Genomic DNA, 22,810 nt, shown 5'->3' with positions numbered 1-22,810 from the left:
GTTACTTAAAATCCGTCTTGATTGCAAATTTTTTTTTATTATTCATATGACCGGTTTCGGTTCATTCAGAACCATCTTCAGATCTGTAAAAATAATTATACTAATTTACTATTTCACGAAAGCAAATCTTTTTCATCCTATCTAATCAACATCAAATGTACCAGAACGTACCTGATATTTCAGTTACAGGAGTAACCCGTCCAAATCCAGCAACTTTCACATGCTACGTCACATAAAATTGGTTGGCAGAGTGCACGTCATTTATATTAATTATAACACTATTACCGACAGGTGGCGTCTGGTACATTTGTTACATTCCATTTGCACATACTGTATTCAGTAGATCTTTTTTATATTAAAATATTTAATTAAAATATGTAGATGTCAAAGCTAAAATCTGTACTTGTCAGGATTAAAAAACAGTAAAATTATCATTTTTATATGATCTAAAAGGCATAGGGCGATTTATGTATCTATGGTGCTGGTGTGAACTTGTTTTCTTCTACGGTCTGCTTCCGTGGTTCCTGCCATTTTGGTGTTGTGCCGTGGTCCGCTCAGTCGTCTGCTGTCCATTGCCGCGGGCAAGAGGGCCGCACAGGAGGGCCCCGTCAACGACGCCAGGCGTTGCACGCGTCTTCCGGCTTCTCCACCGCGCACCATCTCTCATCCCTCGGCCTGGATCTCCATACGCACCAGTTGTCATCTTAGTAGGTCGTCATAAATGCTAAAATAGATGTTATGATTGAATTCGCTTTGTTCGTTGAGGATTAAATCCGGATCTTTATTTTTGTGGGTGTATATTTCGATCTCTTCTAAAATGTTAAGAAACCGTCCCTTATGAGCTCTATGCAGGATGTCTAAGTTGTTTTCAATATTCGTGACTGAGTGCTTTGTCGCAGCCATATGCGCCCCAAAAGCTGTTTTGTTTTGAGAGTAGGTGTGCTCCCTGAATCTGGTTTCAAAGTTCCTACCAGTCTGCCCTATATATTGTTTACAGCAGTCATTACATTTGATTTTATATACACCTGAATCCTGAAATTTATTCCTACTATTACATATTCTATGCCGGAGCTTCAATTTTAACGTGTTATTTGTTCGGAACCCTATTTTTACGTCGGATTTACGAAAGCATCTTTCAATTTTGTCTGAAATTCTTCCATTGTAAGTGAGAGCTACATATTTTTTCTTGTTGTTCCTCTTAACTGCTACTTGACTTCCTTCTGTTTGTTCCATTTGCCTCTTCTTTATCTTCCTATAAATATTCATCACCTGCTTGCACGTATATCCATTCGCTACGGCCACTTGTTTTAAAATACTTAACTCCTTTTCTACTTCGTGTTGGCTTAGTGGCAATCTTAGTAGCCCGTATACCATCGAAGTAAAATATGCCCGTTTGTATCGCGGTGGGTGACAAGAGCGCTCATTGATCACTAGATCTGTACACGTAGGTTTTCTGAATATGCTAAATTCATGCTTCCCATTTTTCTTTATTATTGTTAAATCTAAGTAATCTATACGGTTGTTTTCTTCAAATTCCATGGTGAATCTAATTTTCGGGTGTTGAGAGCTCATTTTTTGTGCTAAGTTTTCGATATCATTTTTATCTCCTTTGTATAATAAAATGGAGTCGTCCACATATCTCCTGCAATATATAATTTTCTCAGCGATATTAGGATTTTCGCCAAAGAATTTGTTTTCTAAGTGATTTACAAAAATGTCAGCCAGCGTCCCAGCTAAACTGTTCCCCATTGCCAGCCTGTCTTTCTGTTGATAAATTTTACCATTGAAAGTAAAGTAATTGAACGACAAGACTTGTTCCAACATTTCCACTAGTTCAATCACTTCCCCCAGTGCCAATTTACCATGAGTGAGGAGATTGTTCTTAATGATCTCCATCGTTTCTTTTACGGGAATGTTTGTGTACAGATTGGTGACATCCAATGAAGCTAGTGACGCATGTTCAGAAAACCTACGTGTACAGATCTAGTGATCAATGAGCGCTCTTGTCACCCACCGCGATACAAATGGGCATATTTTACTTCGATGGTATACGGGCTACTAAGATTGCCACTAAGCCAACACGAAGTAGAAAAGGAGTTAAGTATTTTAAAACAAGTGGCCGTAGCGAACGGATATACGTGCAACCAGGTGATGAATATTTATAGGAAGATAAAGAAGAGGCAAATGGAACAAACAGAAGGAAGTCAAGTAGCAGTTAAGAGGAACAACAAGAAAAAATATGTAGCTCTCACTTACAATGGAAGAATGTCAGACAAAATTGAAAGATGCTTTCGTAAATCCGACGTAAAAATAGGATTCCGAACAAATAACACGTTAAAATTGAAGCTCCGGCATAGAATATGTAATAGTAGGAATAAATTTCAGGATTCAGGTGTATATAAAATCAAATGTAATGTCTGCTGTAAACAATATATAGGGCAGACTGGTAGGAACTTTGAAACCAGATTCAGGGAGCACACCTACTCTCAAAACAAAACAGCTTTTGGGGCGCATATGGCTGCGACAAAGCACTCAGTCACGAATATTGAAAACAACTTAGACATCCTGCATAGAGCTCATAAGGGACGGTTTCTTAACATTTTAGAAGAGACCGAAATATACACCCACAAAAATAAAGATCCGGATTTAATCCTCAACGAACAAAGTGAATTCAATCATAACGCCTATTTTAGCATTTATGACGACCTACTAAGATGACAACTGGTGCGTATGGAGATCCAGGCCGAGGGATGAGAGATGGTGCGCGGTGGAGAAGCCGGAAGACGCGTGCAACGCCTGGCGTCGTTGACGGGGCCCTCCTGTGCGGCCCTCTTGCCCGCGGCAATGGACAGCAGACGACTGAGCGGACCGCGGCACAACACTAAAATGGCAGGAACCACGGAAGCAGACCGTAGAAGAAAACAAGTTCACACCAGCACCATAGATATATAAATCGCCCTATGCCTTTTAGATCGTATAAAAATGATAATTTTACTGTTTTTTAATTCTGACAAGTACAGATTTTAGCTTTGACATCTACATATTTTAATTAAATATTTTAATATAAAAAAGATCTACTGAATACAGTATGTGCAAATGGAATGTAACAAATGTACCAGACGCTACCTGTCGGTAATAGTGTTATAATTAATATAAATGACGTGCACTCTGCCAACCAATTTTATGTGACGTAGCACGTGAAAGTTGCTGGATTTGGACGGGTTACTCCTGTAACTGAAATATCAGGTACGTTCTGGTACATTTGATGTTGATTAGATAGGATGAAAAAGATTTGCTTTCGTGAAATAGTAAATTAGTATAATTATTTTTACAGATCTGAAGATGGTTCTGAATGAACCGAAACCGGTCATATGAATAATAAAAAAAATTTGCAATCAAGACGGATTTTAAGTAACATTATAAAATCACTGATTGTTGTTATCCCATAAGACATTATGTCTGTTTTTGCAAAGATCATTGATAGCCGCAATGGAAAAGAAGGGGCCAAGGATCGAGCACTGTACCAATTTCTACTAAGGGAGAATGTCTGTTTCTAATTGAGACTGTCTTCTGTTGGTCAGGTAGGGAGGGATTACTGCCAATGTACATTTCTGTTGACCATAATACTCACAATTTTGTTAGTAATATGTTAAAAGGAATGCAGTCGAAAGCTTTACGTAAATCACTTAATACAAGTGAAACCATCTTCTTATTTTCAAAAGCAGTTAAAGTTTGGTCAACAGTTTCTAGAACAGCCGCAGTTGTATTTTTACCTGCCCGAAATCCATATTGATTGTTGCGTAAGAGTCCATGTTTTTCGAGGGCATGTTTTTCAAAGTAATTACTTATTGAATGTACACAGTGAATCAAATATTTTTTTGAGAGCATTGGCACACTAGAAACTGGTCGATTGTTCTGGGGGAATAGTTTATCACCCTTTTTGTGTTTGGGCATAACTTCTGAGATTTTGAGTGAATCTGGAAAAACTCCATACTCTAAACATTTGTTAAAAATAAATCTCAGTGGCCCACTTATCAAGTGACCTGTTCTTTTAACAACATAATTGGACATCCAGTAGCAGTCCATACTTTTGGAACTGGACAATTTGGAAACAGTTTTACAGACCTCATCAGGTGTTATTTTGTCCAAGCGAAATAAAGGTTCTTCAGGCAGCTGGGGACTGAGGAGATCCCTTGCAGAAGCATCTGAGGTGTTAAGTTTATCTCTTAGTTCTCTGACTAACATGACAAAATGGTCATTCAGATCTCATGGATCGAGAAGAGTTTGACACACGTGGCTGAAAGAATTATCTTGTCTAATAACTTCCCATTCTGTCCTGCACTACTTTGTAGCACCTTCCATATAACTTTCACATGTTGCTGTTTTGGCCTTTCTGAGCTTATCTTTGTAATGTTTTTTTTACTCCAGAGGTAGTCATTGTAGACCCCACTCCTCTCTTCCTCTCCTCAATTATCCTCATTTTTGTGCGTTTTTCATAATTTCTGCAAATTCTTTTGTATACCAGTTGATTTTTGTGCTTTTATGTGTAGGTCTACGTGGGGAACTAACTTTTATTAATGGGAAGCATGAATACCATAAGTCTGTATTTTTTAAAGAGATCATCAAAACCATTTTCAAATCTAGCTTTTCCTGTTTGACTCCCACATGTAGAGTCCCAATTTGTGTTCTTTAATTTGTCAATGAACAGCATAATGCGCTCCTCCCTCTGACCTCTCACCCATGCCAAATTAGATTTATTGTAATAAGTTGAATGCTTGTGATAAACTGTTAAAAGCAAAGGATCATGATCTTCAAAAACTCCATCAGCCGGGCTAGTCACATATTCCTCTCTATGTAAGTTAAGAATAATATTGCCTAGACATGCATCATTATGACAATGCAGGTTTAAGGATCTCAAAATATTTAATGTTCTAGAGAGTTGTTGCTTTGAGTCTCCCATTTCAATATTAAAATCACCACAGATAATGACCTTTGTTTTTAGTTTAAGGAGTTTTTTAACCGTTAACTCAAATTGTTCAAAAAATACATTTATATCTCCATTTGGAGACCAATACAGGCTAACGATTATTTCATTTCCTTCAGTTAGTCTCAGACATCTAAACTAAGCATTTATTTCTGAACAATACAGTGTCACATCTAGTTTTGAAAATTTTAGCACTTTCTTGATGTAAATCCCAGCGACACCCTTTTTTCGCCTTTTCCTACACATTATGTCAGCTACTACATATCCTTGAGGGATGAAACTTTCAATTTCATTTTCTTTTAGCCAATGTTCTGCCAAGCATATCACATCTAACATTCTTAATGTTACAAAAATTTTGCAATTCTGATAATTTATTGCTTATACAATAGATATCGACCTGCACCAGTGTAAATATTTTAGCACTGTTTGTTTCTCAGTTGTGCAGTTACATGGTATGTCCAAATTATAGGCACTCTAGCTGTCTGTGTCAGAACTGCAGGAATGTTTACTTCTGGTAAGAAAGCATTTTCTTTATCACTTTTGATAGAAGTTGGTTCTGGAGTTAAATCACTTTTGTCCTTCAATGCTATAATTCGACTAGTGATCGGAGCATGTTTTTTTTTCATATGAACTATTTCCACGATCTTACTGCTAATAAATGCTTTTCCCTGTCTGTTGATGTGAAAACCATGTGTTGTATGGAATGTTTCCGTAGTGTGCTTATGTTGACGTATGTTCCTGCATAGATTTTGCATTGCTTTATCCGTTTTTTTCACTTCCTTATTCACACAGGACCAGCTGCGTAGGTCATGATGATGGGGTATAGAAAATACAATCATATTCATATTTCTAAATTGGTGCAGCCTCCATTTAAGGGTGGGTACAAGATCTTTTGCCTCATTTTTTGCTACACTGTTAGTACCCTGCAAGAAAGGTGGAAAAATCATTACTATTTAGCCCTGAGATTGTTTCGTGATTGGCTGTAGTTGCTGCCTTGAGATGTGCTTCTGGTTTTACCACGCTGTTGATCTCGTGTTTACATAAACTTCACAATTCAGAGGCTACTCCTCACACGTGGCTATCAGCATAGATGTCAATTTTATACGTAGGCCTACTTTTTGTGGGAAGATACTGTTATTTAGTCTATAGCTACAAGTACCCATGTCATCTTGAGGCACATTTTCCACGTCGTTTTTTGTGCCAGCAAGAGATGATAATACCTTTGGAGAATTTCCGATAGTCGGTAGATGTATCTTGTTCATATTCCTGTTATGTTGGTTGTTTTTCCGTGGTGGAATATGCTCTTGTCTCATCTACTTTGCACCGTCTTCGATCTTATCACATAGTATCACATTGTTCACAGCTTTTGCATAGTCCATATTAGAAAGTATCTGAAATTGGCTGTCATTCACTAAATTTCGTGGTACTGCACAGTCTTCAGCGGTTTTCACTTTATGTCTGCTGTTTTTATACGACCTTTTTGTCCACTTTTAGGAGTTGTTTGAACTCCCTTGAGGAAGATTTGCCAAGTTCTGATTTGACATTGACTCAAGTTTTTCGTTCTGAATTTTCGAGATACTCATTTTCAATTCACTAATAACTAATTGCAGACTTGAATTATGTTCTTTAAGCTTTGTGATTTCATCTTTACACTTTGTACACACTTGCTTTTTAATTGCCCAATTCACAATTTTTTGTGATGAAACTTTGTGTATTTTTCACTCTGGCCGCTATCTTAGATGGAAAATCAAACTGGATAACAAAAATGATGGATACGCCAGAGTTCAATAATTACCCCAGCCATACCATTCAAAACACCCTTTTTTTTTAATACAAGACCTAGGTTCTTTAACGTTTTCTGACTTTGTAATCCAATGGGCCCACAGCGTTGGAGAAATCTCGTAGGGACATTATTTAATGAAATCCAAATTGCTGCTATAGTTGTTTAGTGTTTTATTGTGATGGTTCCATTTCAGCTAGATTGCCATTTCAGACCATCTGCAAAAGTCACATGATATTTTTGCATTGTAAAGTATGAATATCAACTATGTAGGAAAAGGCAGATTGCTACTTACCCCAAAGAAGAAACATCAAGTTGCAGACAAGTGCAATTAAAAGACAGTTACAAGAAAGCTTTCGGCTGCAGCCTTCATGAGTAGGAGAGAGACACACACCATTCATACACACGAGCAAGCACATGTAGCGGGACTTTGAATTTCGCCGCGCTACACTCGTTCCCTCAGATAAAAATATCCCGTCGCAGCGGTATGAGCGCTCGACGGCAGAGAAACTACTAAAATTGTAACTCTTTTTTTTGTTTTCTATTCGTTTCTGAATGGTCTCTTGATAGCCGGAGCTTAAGGCAGACGTGATCCTATGCTGACGTAAAAAACTTAATAGCTAGTCTTGATCTGATTGTAATGTGTAGACATTGTGGAAGTTGTTATGAAATTCGGAGGATGGAGAGAAGCAACTAAAATAAATTGTATTTAAGATCAAGACGGTTTTGTATACATTACAAAATCCTGGACAATGAAACTAATTGCAAGATTTCGGAGCTGTCTTTTCACGCAGAATTGAAGGAGATTTTTGAAGACCTGGGCGCCGTACGAAAGAAGACAAGTTTACCTGGTAAAGGATGAACTCTTATCTACGTCATTTCCCCCCCGTCAGTTACATTTTGTTATTCTCTGTTCTTTTTCAATACTTTTTGTAGTGGAAATTGGTTTAACTTTTGCTCAAAAACGCCACAAGGACCACCCCAACAATAGCTTTTCTGTAATACGAAGTCCGATGTGCTTTTCATTCTTTCCCTTTTTTTTCACGGTCATTTATGATATTAAAATCCCTTTTTTATTCACCATTTCTTCCCACATTTTCAACCATTTTTTCTTTTTCTTTTATTCTCTCTTTTCTTTTTTTATTAACCACTACACCATCAAAATATGGGCTCATTTTCAATGCTTGTATATGATCATATTGCAAAACCAGATATAATTTTTAGGATGTGTAGGGAATGATCTTCCTAATGAAAATGGCTTAAAATAGTTTACAGAAGACTATTTTTGTAAAAGTGGGCCGAAATTAGTCTTTTGGCGTTTTTAGAAAAAATCATAAACTTTGCCCTTTGTTTCTAAACTATTGGAAAGCAGTAGAAGAATGAAATTTTATGTTCTAAGATCTTGTATTGGTAAGTTATTATGTGCAAGCTCTCAGGTCTTTCCAACTATTACTTCTGGAAATATAAAAAGTTAAACTTCACATTTTTACAAGTGTTTATTTTTTCGACTGCTTTGCTTTAAATTATTCATATGGAAATTGCTCAGGAAGTCTTTTATTGTTATTATTATTTCGCTTCAGAGAGTGTAAAATGTGGTACACGATGGCCTAGTTTTGTTTCATTCAAGAAAATAATATGAGAGATTTTATGTCTCAAATTTGCTGAAAACTCAGGGGTGCAGTGTTGACAGCTGTGCTGTGCGGTCAGACAAAGTCTATACCTCCAAAAGTATTGAATTAATAATTGTGAAACCTTACTGGTGTTTTTTGGGAGCATGTAAAAGTGTTCATTCAAAATTTCATTGGACGTATGTGATGGTCATGCGGGACACTCTAGACCGCTAGGCATTGAGTGACCCAGTATCATAATAAATATTTTCTTATTGATTCTGCATCACCAGTCACTTCAAAACTTTATAATATTTCTTTAATACAAACATTTAGTACTTCTGTTGAGGTAGGGGTCTTACAGAGCCCTTTCGTGCATTGATACTAATCGAGCCACTCATACATCCAAGAGTTAGTAACAAACTTGCCAGGTGCAAGTAGGACTCACTCTCCGAGGGTTCCGTACAGACATAATTATATATATAGACTGTTCATCCATCCCAGGAATAGAGAATCTGTATGGTTTTTGCCTGTTATTGACATTGATTCAGGAAAGATATCAGTCCCAGGAATTCCAAGACTTTTGAGAATTTTGTTATTGTCAGTTTGAAGTCTGATAACAAATGACAATTTATTATGTTATATAATGGCAAATTAACACTTTCTGGATTTTTTCCCATTATTTGTGCTATTGAACCTTGCATCTTGCCAAATCTTATGGTTCTAGGGCAATGGTAAGTGTCCTACAGGTTTCAATGAGATAGTGTTTGAGTATCAGAATATGTGATGTAAGTGGCAGTTTATTTTGATTTTAAAAGCCTTCATTTATGACACCACCATGGGACGATAGACCTTAGTATGTGACCTAAATTTTAACGTGATACATTTACCCCTCTTCAAGAAAAAGGTGTCTTGATGGACAGACATTAGGACAACAAATGACAAAAAAGAAGAATATTTTTTTCGTGTAATATAATTACAAGTTCACAATTTTTGGACTTTTTTCCTTTACACGTGTTGTTAATCCTTGCTTCTTGCCAAATTTCATGATTCTAGGCCAACCATAAGTACCCTATAGGTTTTGGTCAGTGAATTTTTGAGTATCAGAGTATGTGACATGAATGACCTGTTTCCCACTATTACTTCTGGAAATATAAAAAGCTAAACTTCACTTTTTTTTTTAGTGTTTATTTTTTTGGCTGCTTTGGTTCAAGTTATCCATACGGAAATCGCTCAGGAACTCTTTTATTATTATTATTATTATTATTATTATTACACTTCAGAGAGTGTAAAAAGTTGACTTAGAAGCTTAAGTTGTGTGCACCACCAAGGGACTGTAGACTGTAGTATATAACATAAATTTCAACTTGATACATTCACCCTTTACTGAGAAAAAGTGGTATTGACAGACAGACAGACAGACAGGCAGGCAGGCAGGCAGGTGGACATTGTGTTGCAATTACAAATTCGCAATTTTCAAATTTTTTTCCTTTATATGTACTGTTAATCCTTGCTTCTTGCCAAATTTCCCTGCAGGTATCAGAATATATGACATAAACAGTCATATCTTTTGATGACATTAACTTAGAAGCTCCAGCATTTTACGTTGTGAAGGGACAGTAGACCTTAGTATGTGACATAAATTTCGACTTAATATGTCTACCCTTTCTTGAGGAAAAGGATTTTTAGTAGCCTGTAAAAAGGAAATGTTTTGAAAACATAAAAAATATAGAGGTAGTGGTCTAATTGTCCATGATTGCAGTTTGTGAAATTGGGTTGTTATTTCCGCCAAAAAACATATGTTAAATGAAGCTTACTGGCATAGTAAAACTGTGTGACAGACTAAGACTCAAACTCACAAAATGCCTTGCATCAAAAAATATTGTTGACAGATTTAAAAGAGAAACCTGCATTCCTTCACAAAAAATGACAATATTCATTTCTATGAAAGGAATGAAGGACAAAAAAGACACAATGGAGACTGCTGCAGCATTTGTACACAAAGCCAATGCCGTAATCGCAGGTGAAAGGTACAGTGGAAAACAGATTGGTCAAGATTAGGATATGAAATAGTACGTGGATGAACTTTATCGAATGTAGGAGAAATGCACATGTATGCTGTGGTGAAATGTGTTTCATCTGTAACGCATTCTTATACTGTCCAACTACTGTATCATCTGCTGGATTTCCTGGACCAAAGATGTACACTTGTTTTCAAGAAAAAAAAAAGGAGAATTCTGACCAAGCATGAGACAGATAATAAAATAGGAAACACCATTTAACACAGTTGTTGATTCTAGTAATTCTAGTAAACGTACACGAAACCAGCCACAGTTTCAAATTTCACTTTTTTTTACCCAATGACTAGTTTCGGGCTGGAACCCATTTTCAAATCATCGTGCCAGATTGTCAAAATGGTATTTCCAAAATTAAATAACCATGTGAAAAATATATACATATTATGAAGTGAAGTGCAAATGAACAGTTGCAGTGCATACAGATTTGAGAATGGGTCCTGGCTCAAAACTAATCATTGAGTAAATAAAACAAGTGAAATTTGCAAACTGTGGCACGTTTTTTGTTGTACTGGTTAACAGAAGTTGCTGACCTGCAATTATTCCATCTACTGGAAGTTTGTGAAATAATTTCTGTGAGGAATAGTTTACTGCTTGTTGGTAAGAGCTGATGGTTGAAAAAAGCATAGTAAAAAGACTGTTACAAACTAAGCTTTTGGCCAAAGCTTTCTTCGAGGGACACACACACTCTCTCTCACTCTCACTCACTCTCTCTCTCTCTCTCTCTCTCTCTCTTTCTTCACGCACACGACCGCTATCTCCGGCCACTCTGACTGGAATAGAGTGGCTGGAAGTAGCGGTCATGTGTGCATGAGGTGTGCCTGGTTGTGTGAATATGTGTGCATTTTGTTTTCTTTTCTGAAGAAGGCTTTGGCCAAAAGCTTAGCATGTAGCAGTCATTTCATTGTGAGTGGCAGTGTATCCTTTTCATAATTGCTGATATTCCAACCTGGACTTCGCATTCCTTAACTTCTGTATAGGTTATGCATGCCTATATAAGGTTGAGAATGGATTTTTATATGCTTTAACAGGCTGCTGATACACATCAAACAGGGAACTGAAAATTCTTGGATAATAAGATCTAAAGTACAAGAAAACCTTATTAGCAACTGCTGCATGTTATCAACTCTGGGATATAAATAGGTTGGGATGTAAATACCACTTACATTTGCAGTAAACATGTCTCAGTGTGGCCATTATAATCTAAGGTAACAAAAGTCATGGCATACCTCCTGATATCGAGTTGGACTTTCCTTTGGCCAGCACAATGCAAAAACTTGACATGGTGTGGACTCAACAAGTCGTTGGAGGTCCCCTGCAGAAATATTGAGCCATGCTGCCTCTATAGCTGTCCATAATTTCGAAAGTGTTGCCGGTGCAGAATTTTGTGCATGAACGGACCTCTTGATTATGTACCATGAATCTGAATCTACATCTACATCTGTGCTATCCAAATCACTGTGAGTTGCATGGCAGAGGGTACATCCTGTTATACCAGTTATTAGGATTTCTTCCCATTCCATGCACATATGGAGTGCAGGAAGAATGATTGATTGAATGCCTTTGTGCATGCTGTTGTTCGATGGACTTTATGTTGGACGATCTGGGTGGCCAAATCATTCACTCAAATTGTCCATAATCATCTTCAAACCAATCGTGAACAATTGTAATGCGGTGACATATTTAGGAACATGAAGTTCATGAATGGCTGCACATGGCCTCCAAGTAGCCAAACAACCATTTCCAGCAAATGATCAATTCAGTTGGACAAGAGTACCCAGTCCACTCCATGTAAACAAAGCCCACACCATTATGAAGCCACCTCTAGCTTGCACAGTGCCTTGTTGGCAACTTAGGTCCATGGCTTCATGGGGTATCTGCCACACTTGAACTCTACCAGCAGCTCTTAACAAATGAAAGTGGTACTCATCTTACCAGACCATGGTTTTCAGGTCGTCTAGTGTCCAACTGATGAGTGATGTGCTCATGGGCCCAAGAGAGGCACTGCAGCCAATTTCTTACTGTTATCAAAGGCACTTGCATCGGTCATCTGTTACCATAGCTCATTAACACCAAATTTCACTGCAGTATCCTATCAGATACATTCGTTGTATGTCCCTCATTGATTTCTGCAGTTATTTCACACATTGTTGCATGTTGTTAGCACTGACAACTCTACACAAATGCTGCTACTGTCAGTTGTTAAATGAAGGCCATCAACCACTGCACTGTCCATGGTAAGAGGGAATGCCTGAAATTTGGTATTCACAGCACACTCTTGACACTATGGATCTCGGAATATAGAATTCCCTAATGATATCTGAAATGGAATGTCCCATGCGTCTTGCTCTAACTACCGTTCCACATTCAAAGTCTGTTAATTCCCATCGTGCAGCCATAATCATGGCGGAATCCTTTCTATATAAATCACATGAGTACAAATGACAGCTCCACCAGTGCATTGCCCTTTTATACCTTTTGTACGTGATACTACCATCATCTGTATATGTGCATATCACTATCCCATGACATTTGTTACCTCAGTGTGTAGACAGCTTATGACATTCTGTGTGAAGTTACATAAATACTTTGCTTCAAGGGTTAGATAATAATAATAAGGATGAGGAAAGTTGGCTTGCCATTTTTCTCCCCTAAACTGGCTGCTTTTCTCCTAGCATTCACATACATATATGAAGTTACGTACTGATTTTTCCCATTATTATAAGTTTGATTGGGTTAGTATTAGTCACAATTTGTTGTTAGTAGTGTGCAGTGATGCCGTTGCCTGTTAGTGTGTAGCTTGACTCGTTCCACATCCTTGGAGGCTATCCTTTGTGATAGGATTTATGGAACTTGAATAAATTGATGAATGCTTCATGAACTACATTTATTTTTTCTTTCCTGTTCCATTCTCAAATTTAGCATGAAAGAAATGACTGTTGGTAAGTCCCTGTATGAACTAAACAGTTTAGATTTTACTGAAACGGTTATTTTGTAAGATGTGTGAGAGAGAAGATAAGATATTACGTGACTTTTATTGAAATACGCATTTTTGGAATTCTAACAGTAAACCTCTCCCTGGTGTATAATGTTTCTAGTATGCCATCTGCCCTGGAACTCGACGAACACTTGCAAGGCACACTCACACTTATTGAATCGTCTCATGGTTAAACAAACTTCCCTTCTTTGGGCTTTCTGCACAATTCTACATTCTTATTGTCTCAAATTGACAAAAAGTCTCCTTATTCGGTGAATAACATTTCCTTAGGATTCTTCCAATGACTCTCAGTTTGGTTGTTGATATTTTATGGTCATGATTGTGCCCAGTAATTGATCAGCACTGTAACTTCATTGATATCCATAGCTTGTCATTTTATCTCTTTGTTGTTAACTTCAGCTATTGCTGTCTGATTTCTCCCTTGACCAGAGATTCAGGAAGGCATCCAAACATAATCCATTAAAAAGTATTTGCCATTTTCTCTTCTTTCATCACTATTTTCTAAGAAGGAACCTCTTGTTTTAAATGGTGTATTTTGCACTGAATTAATCATTATGGAGCTGCTGTGAAGCATGATACCAATAAGTAGACTTTACATTTATTGTCATGCAGTTTAACATCTTGTTTCTGTACTAGTCTTTCCTGAGTTTTATGTTGATTTTTGAAAGATGAAAAAATTTACTAACATTGTTTTTTGCTTTGAGGTCATTCTGTTGAGAAGTATTATCTACCACACTCGGTACAAATGAGAACAATGGTACAACGATGGTCTCCTCTCAAACAGGACAATTTGAAAAACTTTTTGCTAGATATAAAACAGCAGATAAATGCTTTCCATCATCGGCAGAACCAGGTACTGGAACTCAAGGTAATATAATTACTGAAGTGAAAACTATCTAGTAATTAATGTTGAGTAACACTTATCAGCAGTGCTTTATTTTAGTTTTAAAAAATTATTATTTTTTAAAAGATATTGTTTATGTAAAATAGTATTGGCAGAAACACATGTGTACCAAATACACACACTCAGTTACATCATACTGTGTAAAATGAATGTATAGGAATCTAATTGCTTGAAATTATGTGTGTAATAATATGTTTTAACAGATTTTTGTAACCTTGAATTTTAGTAAGTGTGCAGTATTTAGCAAACAACAAATAAATGTTAAGCTATGTTTATATGCACTACAAAAATTGCACATATCCTGACAATGGTTTCCGGCAACATTGTGATCACATGAACTGCTGCCACATGTACAACAACATTAGCAGCCACTGTTGCGTAGCAATGTTTGTGACAATACATTTTCGGGCCAAAGTGGGGCTACACTACTATTTCCACAAAATGGACAAATGTGAGCTAGTGAAAGTGATTGTGGCTCTTCTGCATTTACATCACACAGGGATTAAAGTAATAAACGACAATAGAAATGGGTCTTTGTGGATGCATTGTTTTTTTAAGTAAGTTGAATGCTTCATAAAATTTAACTCATGAATTGGTGCTTTTTCAGAATTTTGCCAGAATATCAATATGGTTTTGAATGTCTCAAACAACTGGTCCAAGAATTGTTAAAACTGACACAAATATGAGAGAGTGTATATCAGTTACAAACTGATGGACGATCACCCTTTTGGTTTTAGATTTCAGTTATTCATATGGTCAAGAGGAGTGTTCAGTACTAGTCATCGGCTTTCATCAGTGACGTAATGTTAATGTCTGCTGTGACGTCATGTTTTGCTGAGTGTTTTCACAGTTTGGTTGTTAGTTGGCGAAGCCAACAAATGTGACACTTGTAACTTGTTTCCTATGTCTGGTCAAAGCCAATGACTAGCATCAAATATACCTCTTTACCTAATTCGTATAGAAGTGTAATGTTCCTCTTTAAAGTGCACTATTCGTCAGTAATCATCTAGATTCAAAAATTTGCATTGTTTTGGTAGAACAAGAGTTTCGTTCGGGTAAGTTTGAAATAAGTTGATGAGTTTTATTTTTCTTCACCAGTACACACCACTGTTTACACTGTAAATTCCTGGTTCAGACACATTTTCAGTTAATATGAAACTTGTGGCATGAAATGCAAAGCATGTGGATGAAGTGTCAGTTGCAGTTCCACTTTTCCTATGCATCTTTTCTACGTCACATTTGCCATAGGCTTGAAGACTTCGGAATTTTTTGTCTGCTTCATCGAGTGTAATCCCAGGTTCATCGGGAACGGTGTGCCAAGTGTCATTTTTCAGATTGCTGTCTTTGTATACAATGCTTTTGATGTCCCATAGTTCTGATTGTAGATGAATGACATTTTTGAAATTCGTAGATTTCTCATATGTCCATTTCTCCATTGCTTACACATTAAACTTGCTCACAGTGTGTAGTTAACAAGACAGGTGGCTACATGTACACATGAAAACTTTTGAACAAAGGTGAAACGATATTGTTTTCACTCAGACATGATTGCAGTGCTATCTGGGAGAGAAGTGGGAAACAAAGATGATAGAAGTATGTACAGCAAGGACAAAGATATGCCGTGCCAAATGAAATATTCTCCACCCTTGGTGGACAACACTGGCAATAAATCAGCAACAGCCTGCAACATCAGCAATATTGCATAGACATACAGCAAAATTTTTGTGTATGCAGTCACTTTGTAGCCATGTTGATGGTAAGTTACTGCGGCCAAATATTGCTGTAAAATATGGCCTTTATGTTTTGTGTTTCCTACCTCAAGAAATGTTCAATAAGTAATGGAACACATTTTTATCTGAAAACAAGTTGCTTTTGTTCAGGATTCCAGTACACCTTATTATTCCTCACTTTTTCGGCTACTAAACCCTATTTTTCACCATAATCTCTGTGCAATGCAACGGCTTTATATTTACTCGGAGAACCTATATGCGCATATGGTACCATTCCACTTGTCAACATGAGAGCCAACATCTTGCTGCATCAATAACCTCCCCATCATCCACGTACTGCTTCCCATGGAGTGCAACCTTCATTTGGCCAAACATGTGGAAGTTGGAAGGTGTAAGATCCATGCTGTAAGACAGATGAGGAAGAAGAGTTCAATGAGTTTTGTGAGCATCTACTGGTGTGCATACTTGTGTGAGGCCTAGCGTTCTTGTGGAGAAGGAGAAGTTCATTTACATTTGTTCCAGAGGGTAGCCCAAAACACTTGAGAGTTGATTTTTGCACCATGAGGGAGGACATCAAGCAGTATAACCCTTTCAGAATCTCAGAAGACTGTCGTCATGACTTTAACAGGTGAGGGTATGGCTTTGAACTTTTTCTTCAGAGAAGAGGAGATGTGGTGCCACTCCATGAAATGCTGTTTTGTTTCCAGTTCAAGGCGATGATGTTTGACAAAAATTGTCATGTTCACCTTTTTAACGCACAAGCAGTTCTGCACAGATGGTCCTTCATTGCTCTGTATGGTCTTCCGTTAGGTGGAGAGAAACCTAGTGGGCATACGCCTTTGATTACCCCAATTGGTGAACGAGTTTGTCAGCATTACCAGCAGACACACCAGTTGTGCAGCGAGATATTTGATTGTGATTCGTCAGTCACATCCAATGAGAGTATCCACATGTGCCAACATTGCAGGGGGCACGGGCGGTTGGACAAGATTGCGCTACCTTGTTGCAGTAATGGCAGAGACCTCGCCCAACAATTCACTGCGGTTTTGTTCACTGCCAGGTCTCCATAGACAGTCTGCAAATCCCTTTGAATATTTGTGATGCTCTCGTTGTCTGCCTAAAGAAACTCAATGACAGCTCTCTGCTTGGAATGCGCCTTCATTACAGATGCCATTTTGAAGGCTATGTGTAGCGCTGCCACCTACAGGGGCTGAAGCAGGAATATTCATGATGTCCCACGAGAAATATTGCATTTTTTGAACCAAAATTGGCTGAGGAAAAAAAATGTGGTACGTTACTTATTGAACACCCCTCGTACATCCGCACAAAAGGTCAGGCATAGAAGAGAGAACAGAGTAAAGGTGCAGAAAAAGAAAGTGGTATAAGTGGCTATAAATTTTCAATTACAAGAACACGGAGAGCAGTGAGAACTACAAAAGAAGGTAAAGGTGTTACCAAATCCTACTAAAAGAGACGTTAAGAAAAGTGCAATTTAAAGGAGCAGACTGTGAAAACTGTATGTATTTTTACTGCAGTCACATAGACTGGCATTATCAATGAAAATAATCAATTTTTGAACATATACTGTAATTGGATAGACAAAAAGGGCAGCTTTTTGGAACTGCCCCCATTTTCTACACCTTACCAGTCCTTTTTCTTCACCCCTTTCCCTTCCCCTTCAATCCTTCTGCCAGAAAAAGGAGCCGAAAGCTTACAAATTTCAGTATATTTATATGCGTGTTCTCCTGCTGCCACTGGGTGTGTAGATTTTTTTTTAATCTACTCAATTACATTATAGATAGCGTGGGAATTAGTAAAGAACAGTGGCAGGAATAACAAGGCTAAGAAAATAAGAATGCAGGTAAATTACTATGAACAGCATAGTGAATGCATTATCATATCCAAGATAGATGCCAGCAGCCACCCTAGTAATACAGGTTTTCATGCCAATTAGCTCCGAAGATGATAAAGAGACTGAAACAGTGAAAGGAAATTATTCAGATACCTAAAGAAGATGAAAATTTAAGTTTCATGTTGTTGTTGTTATGGTCTTCAGTCCTGAGACTGGTTTGATGCAGCTCCCCATGCTACTCTATCCTGCGCAAGCTTCTTCATCTCCCAGTACCTACTGCAACCTACATCCTTCTGAATCTGCTTGGTGTATTCATCTCTTGGTCTCCCTCTACGATTTTTACCCTCCACGCTGCCTTCCAATACTAAATTGGTGATCCCTTGATGCCTCAGAACATGTCCAACCGATCCCTTCTTCTAGTCAAGTTGTGCCACAAACTTCTCTTCTCCCCAATCCTATTCAACACCTCCTCATTATTTATGTGATCGACCCATCTAATCTTCAGCATTCTTCTGTATCACCACATTTCGAAAGCTTCTATTCTCTTCTTGTCTAAACTACTTATCGTCCATGTTTCACTTCCATACAGGGCTATACAATCCATACAAATACTTCCAGAAACGACTTCCTGACACTTAAATCTATACTCAATGTTAACAAATTTCTCTTCTTCAGAAACGCTTTCCTCCCATTGCCAGTCTGCATTTTATATCCTCTCTACTTCGACCATCGTCAGTTATTTTGCTCCCCAAATAGCAAAACTCCTTTACTACTTTAAGTGTCTCATTTCCTAGTCTAATACCCTCAACATCACCCGACTTAATTCGACTACATTCCATTATCCTCGTTTTGCTTTTGTTGATGTTCATCTTATATCCTCTCTTCAAGACACTGTCCATTCCGTTCAGCTGCTCTTCCAAGTCCTTTGCTGTCTCTGACAGAATTACAATGTCATCGGCGAACCTCTAAGTGTTTCTTTCTTCTCCAAGGATTTTAATACCTACTCCGAATTTTTCTTTTGTTTCCTTCACTGCTTGCTCAATATACAGATTGAATAACATTGGGGAGAGGCTGCAATCCTGGCTCACTCCCTTCCCAACCACTGCTTCCCTTTCATGCCCCTCAACTCTTATAACTGCCATTTGGTTACTATACAAATTGTAAATAGCCTTTCGCTCCCTATATTTTACCCCTGCCACCTTCAGAATTTGAAAGAGAGTATTCCAGTCAACATTGTCAAAAGCTTTCTCTAAGTCTACAAATGCTAGAGATGTAGGTTTGCCTTTCGTTAATCTAGCTTCTAAGATAAGCCGTAGGGTCAGTATTGCCTCACGTGTTCCAATATTTCTACGGAATCCAAACTGATCTTCCCCAAAATTGGCTTCTACTAGTTTTTCCATTCGTCTGTAAAGAATTCGCCTTAGTATATTGCAGCCGTGACTTATTAAACTGATAGTTCGGTAATTTTCACATCTGTCAACACCTGCTTTCTTTGGGATTGGAATTATTATATTCTTCTTGAAGTCTGAGAGTATTTCGCCTGTCTCATACATCTTGCTCACCAGATGGTAGAGTTTTGTCAGGACTGGCTCTCCCAAGGCTGTCAGTAGTTCTAATGGAATGCTGTCTACTCCTGGGGCCTTGTTTCGATTCAGGTCTTTCTGTGCTCTGTCAAACTCTTCACACAGTATCATATCTCCCATTTCATCTTCATCTACGTCCTCTTCCATTTCCATAGTATTGTCCTCAAGTACATCGCCCTTGTATAGACCCTCTATATACTCCTTCCACCTTTCAGCTTTCCCTTCTTTGCTTAGAACTGGGTTTCCATCTGAGCTCTTGATATTCATACAAGTGGCTCTCTTTTCTCCAAAGGTCTCTTTAATTTTCCTGTAGGCAGTATCTATCTTACCCCTAGTGAGATAAGCCTCTACATCCTTACATTTATCCTCTAGCCATCCATGCTTAGCCATTTTGCACTTCCTGTTGATCTCATTTTTGAGACGTTTGTATTCCTTTTTGCCTGCTTCATTTACTGCATTTTTATATTTTCTCCTTTCATCAATTAAATTCAATATTTCTTCTGTTACCCAAGGATTTCTACTAGCCCTCGTCTTTTTACCTACTTGATCCTCTGCTGCCTTCACTACTTCATCCCTCAAAGTTACCCATTCTTCTTCTACTGTATTTCCTTCCCCCATTCCTGCCATTTGTTCCCTTAAGCTCTCCCTGAAACTCTGTACAACCTCTGGTTTAGTCAGTTTATCCAGGTCCCATCTCCTTAAATTCTCATCTTTTTGTAGTTTCTTCAGGTTTTAATCTACAGTTCATAACCAATAGATTGTGGTCAGAGTCAACATCTGCCCCTGGAAATGTCTTACAATTTAAAACCTGGTTCCTAAATCTCTGTCTTACCATTATATAATCTATCTGAAATCTGTCAGTATCTCCAGGCTTCTTCCATGTATACACCCTTCTTTTATGATTTTTGAACCAAGTGTTAGCTATGATTAAGTTGTGCTCTGTGCAAAATTCTACCAGGCGGCTTCCTCTTTCATTTCTTAGCCCCAATCCATATTCACCTACTACGTTTCCTTCTCCCCCTTTTCCTACTACCGAATTCCAGTCACCCATGACCATTAAATTTTCGTCTCCCTTCACTATCTGGATAATTTCTTTTATTTCATCATACATTTCTTCAATTTCTTCGTCATCTCCAGAGCTAGTTGGCGTATAATATTGTACTACTGTGGTAGGCGTGGGCTTCGTGTCTATCTTGGCCACAATAATGCGTTCACTATGCTGTTTGTAGTAGCTTACCCGCATTCCTATTATTTTATTCATTATTAAACCTATTCCTGCATTACCCGTATTTGACTTTGTATTTATAACCCTGTATTCGCCTGACCAAAAGTCTTGTTCCTCCTGCCACCGAACTTCACTAATTCCCACTATATCTAACTTTAACCTATCCATTTCCCTTTTTAAATTTTCTAACCTACCTGCCTGACTAAGGGATCTGACATTCCACGCTCCGATCCGTAGTTTTCTTTTTGCTGATAACGACGTCCTCCTGTGAAGGTGGGGGGTGGGGGGGTAAGGCATTTGAGACAAGAAGACAATAGAAGCTTTTGAAATGTTGTGCTGTAGAAGAATGCTGAGATTAGTTGGGTAGATCAAATAACAAATCAAGAGGTAGTGAATATAATGGTAAAAATAAATTATGGGACAACTTGACTAAAAGAGTGCACTGGTTGATGGGACACAACATGACATATCGAGGGAATCTAAATTTGGTAATGGAAGGAAGTGCTATGGGGTAAAAGTTACAGGAGACCAAGGCTCGAATACACTAAGCAGATTCAAATGGACACAGATTGCAGCAGTTATGCGGAGATGAAAAGGCTTGCACAGGCTATACTAGCATGGAGAGCTCTATCAATCCAGTCTTTGGGCTGAAGACCACAGTTACAACACATAATTGTAACTGCTGTTTAAAACTGTATGGAGGACTGTTCTGAAGGAGAGGAGACGGAAATGAACATTGAATTGAATTGAATAAGTTAGCAGAGAGGCCACAGTAGTGTGGTGGAAACTAGTAGGTGACATCAGAAGAGGACAATGAATGCACACACAGTCAGAGAATAATGGCTGTGTATGTAATAATAAATGATATTTGTTTTAAAAATACTTCTTAATCACTGGTTTTATCATGAAAAATGGTAGGACAAATGTCCTGAAATATCTCCGTGGTATACTGTGTCTTCATTCAGAATGTCAGATTGCCTAGTTACTGACCTGACTAGTGCACCAAGGTCATCTGGAAAATAAAATGGGATCATTAGCCACAGCTTCCTGGTATTCTGAGTAGCAGGATCTTTGCACTACCAGATCTTATCATCATATACCATAAATATTTGTTATATTTGTTGAAATGACTTTTTCTTGCTGCAGTGTATTTAATTTCCAGATGTGTTACACCTTTCTAAGGAATCTCCAGTTTATTTCTAATGGAGTGATACACAGTTTTGTTTTTACGTATATTTTTAGATTTGAAAAAGTTGACACATAATTTTTACATAAATAAATGTTACCTAGTTGCTTGTCTACAGTATTACGAAAAGGATATATTGCTACTCACCATCAAGACGACATGTTGAGTTGCAGTCAGGCACACAGAAAAGACTCGCATATTATAGCTTTTGGCCAAAGCCTTCTTCTTAAGAATTATCTGTTCAAGCTTTGTTTCATGGCTGCTATAGAATTTACGAAGGTACCATCACTTTCAAATGACGTAAATAGCCAAGTGAATATTGAATTAATTAACGAATAAATCGATATAAAAAAACTGTGCAAAAGACATATTGAAAAATAGGGTCAGTTCTGGGTAGAACATGCTGCATTCATTATAAGCATGTGTATGAAAGAATCTACACTCTGACATGTTTGCATAATTAACAGTTAGAAAAATATGATAGATTTCAGGCTGTATAATAATCTGCAGTATGTGACATTCAGTACTGGCATCCTTAGTTGTTGTATGACATCTTGATTGTAATAATCAAAAGATGGAAAGTCCAGAACAAAAATATCAGTATCATTAAAAAGATAGATTGCTACCCTCCATAAAAAGGAGATGTTGAGTTGCAGACAGACACAACAAAAAGACTGCTGTTCATTTAAGTTTTCAGCCAAAAGGCCTTCTTCTGAAATAGAAAACACACACAGTTTCACGCATGCACAACTTACACACACGACCATTGCCTCCGGCTGCTGTGACCAGACTGCATTGTAACTGCCTGTTGGGAGCAGCAATCTGGTGTGGGTGGTGGGGGTAAGAAGGAGGCACGGAGTGAGGAGGGGGAGGGATAGCTGGATAT

The 22,810-nt window shown here is 37.8% G+C and overlaps 1 protein-coding gene across 3 annotated transcripts in view; it reads left to right on the top strand.

Annotated features, from left to right (window-relative positions):
* The window catches only part of LOC124594333, a 108,985-nt gene that overhangs the window by 46,680 nt on the left and 39,495 nt on the right, over positions 1–22,810 (top strand). For 2 of the 3 annotated variants that reach the window (XM_047132701.1, XM_047132699.1), the window contains exon 4: positions 14,149–14,312. In XM_047132701.1, the coding sequence (XP_046988657.1) occupies positions 14,149–14,312 (164 nt within the window). The remainder of the gene's footprint in view (positions 1–14,148; positions 14,313–22,810) is intronic. The other variant, XM_047132700.1, reaches the window with a different exon arrangement.

This window comes from Schistocerca americana, chromosome 2 (assembly GCF_021461395.2).
Source record: "Schistocerca americana isolate TAMUIC-IGC-003095 chromosome 2, iqSchAmer2.1, whole genome shotgun sequence".
Taxonomy (NCBI): domain Eukaryota; kingdom Metazoa; phylum Arthropoda; class Insecta; order Orthoptera; family Acrididae; genus Schistocerca; species Schistocerca americana.
This window is presented reverse-complemented; position numbering and strand designations above follow the sequence as displayed.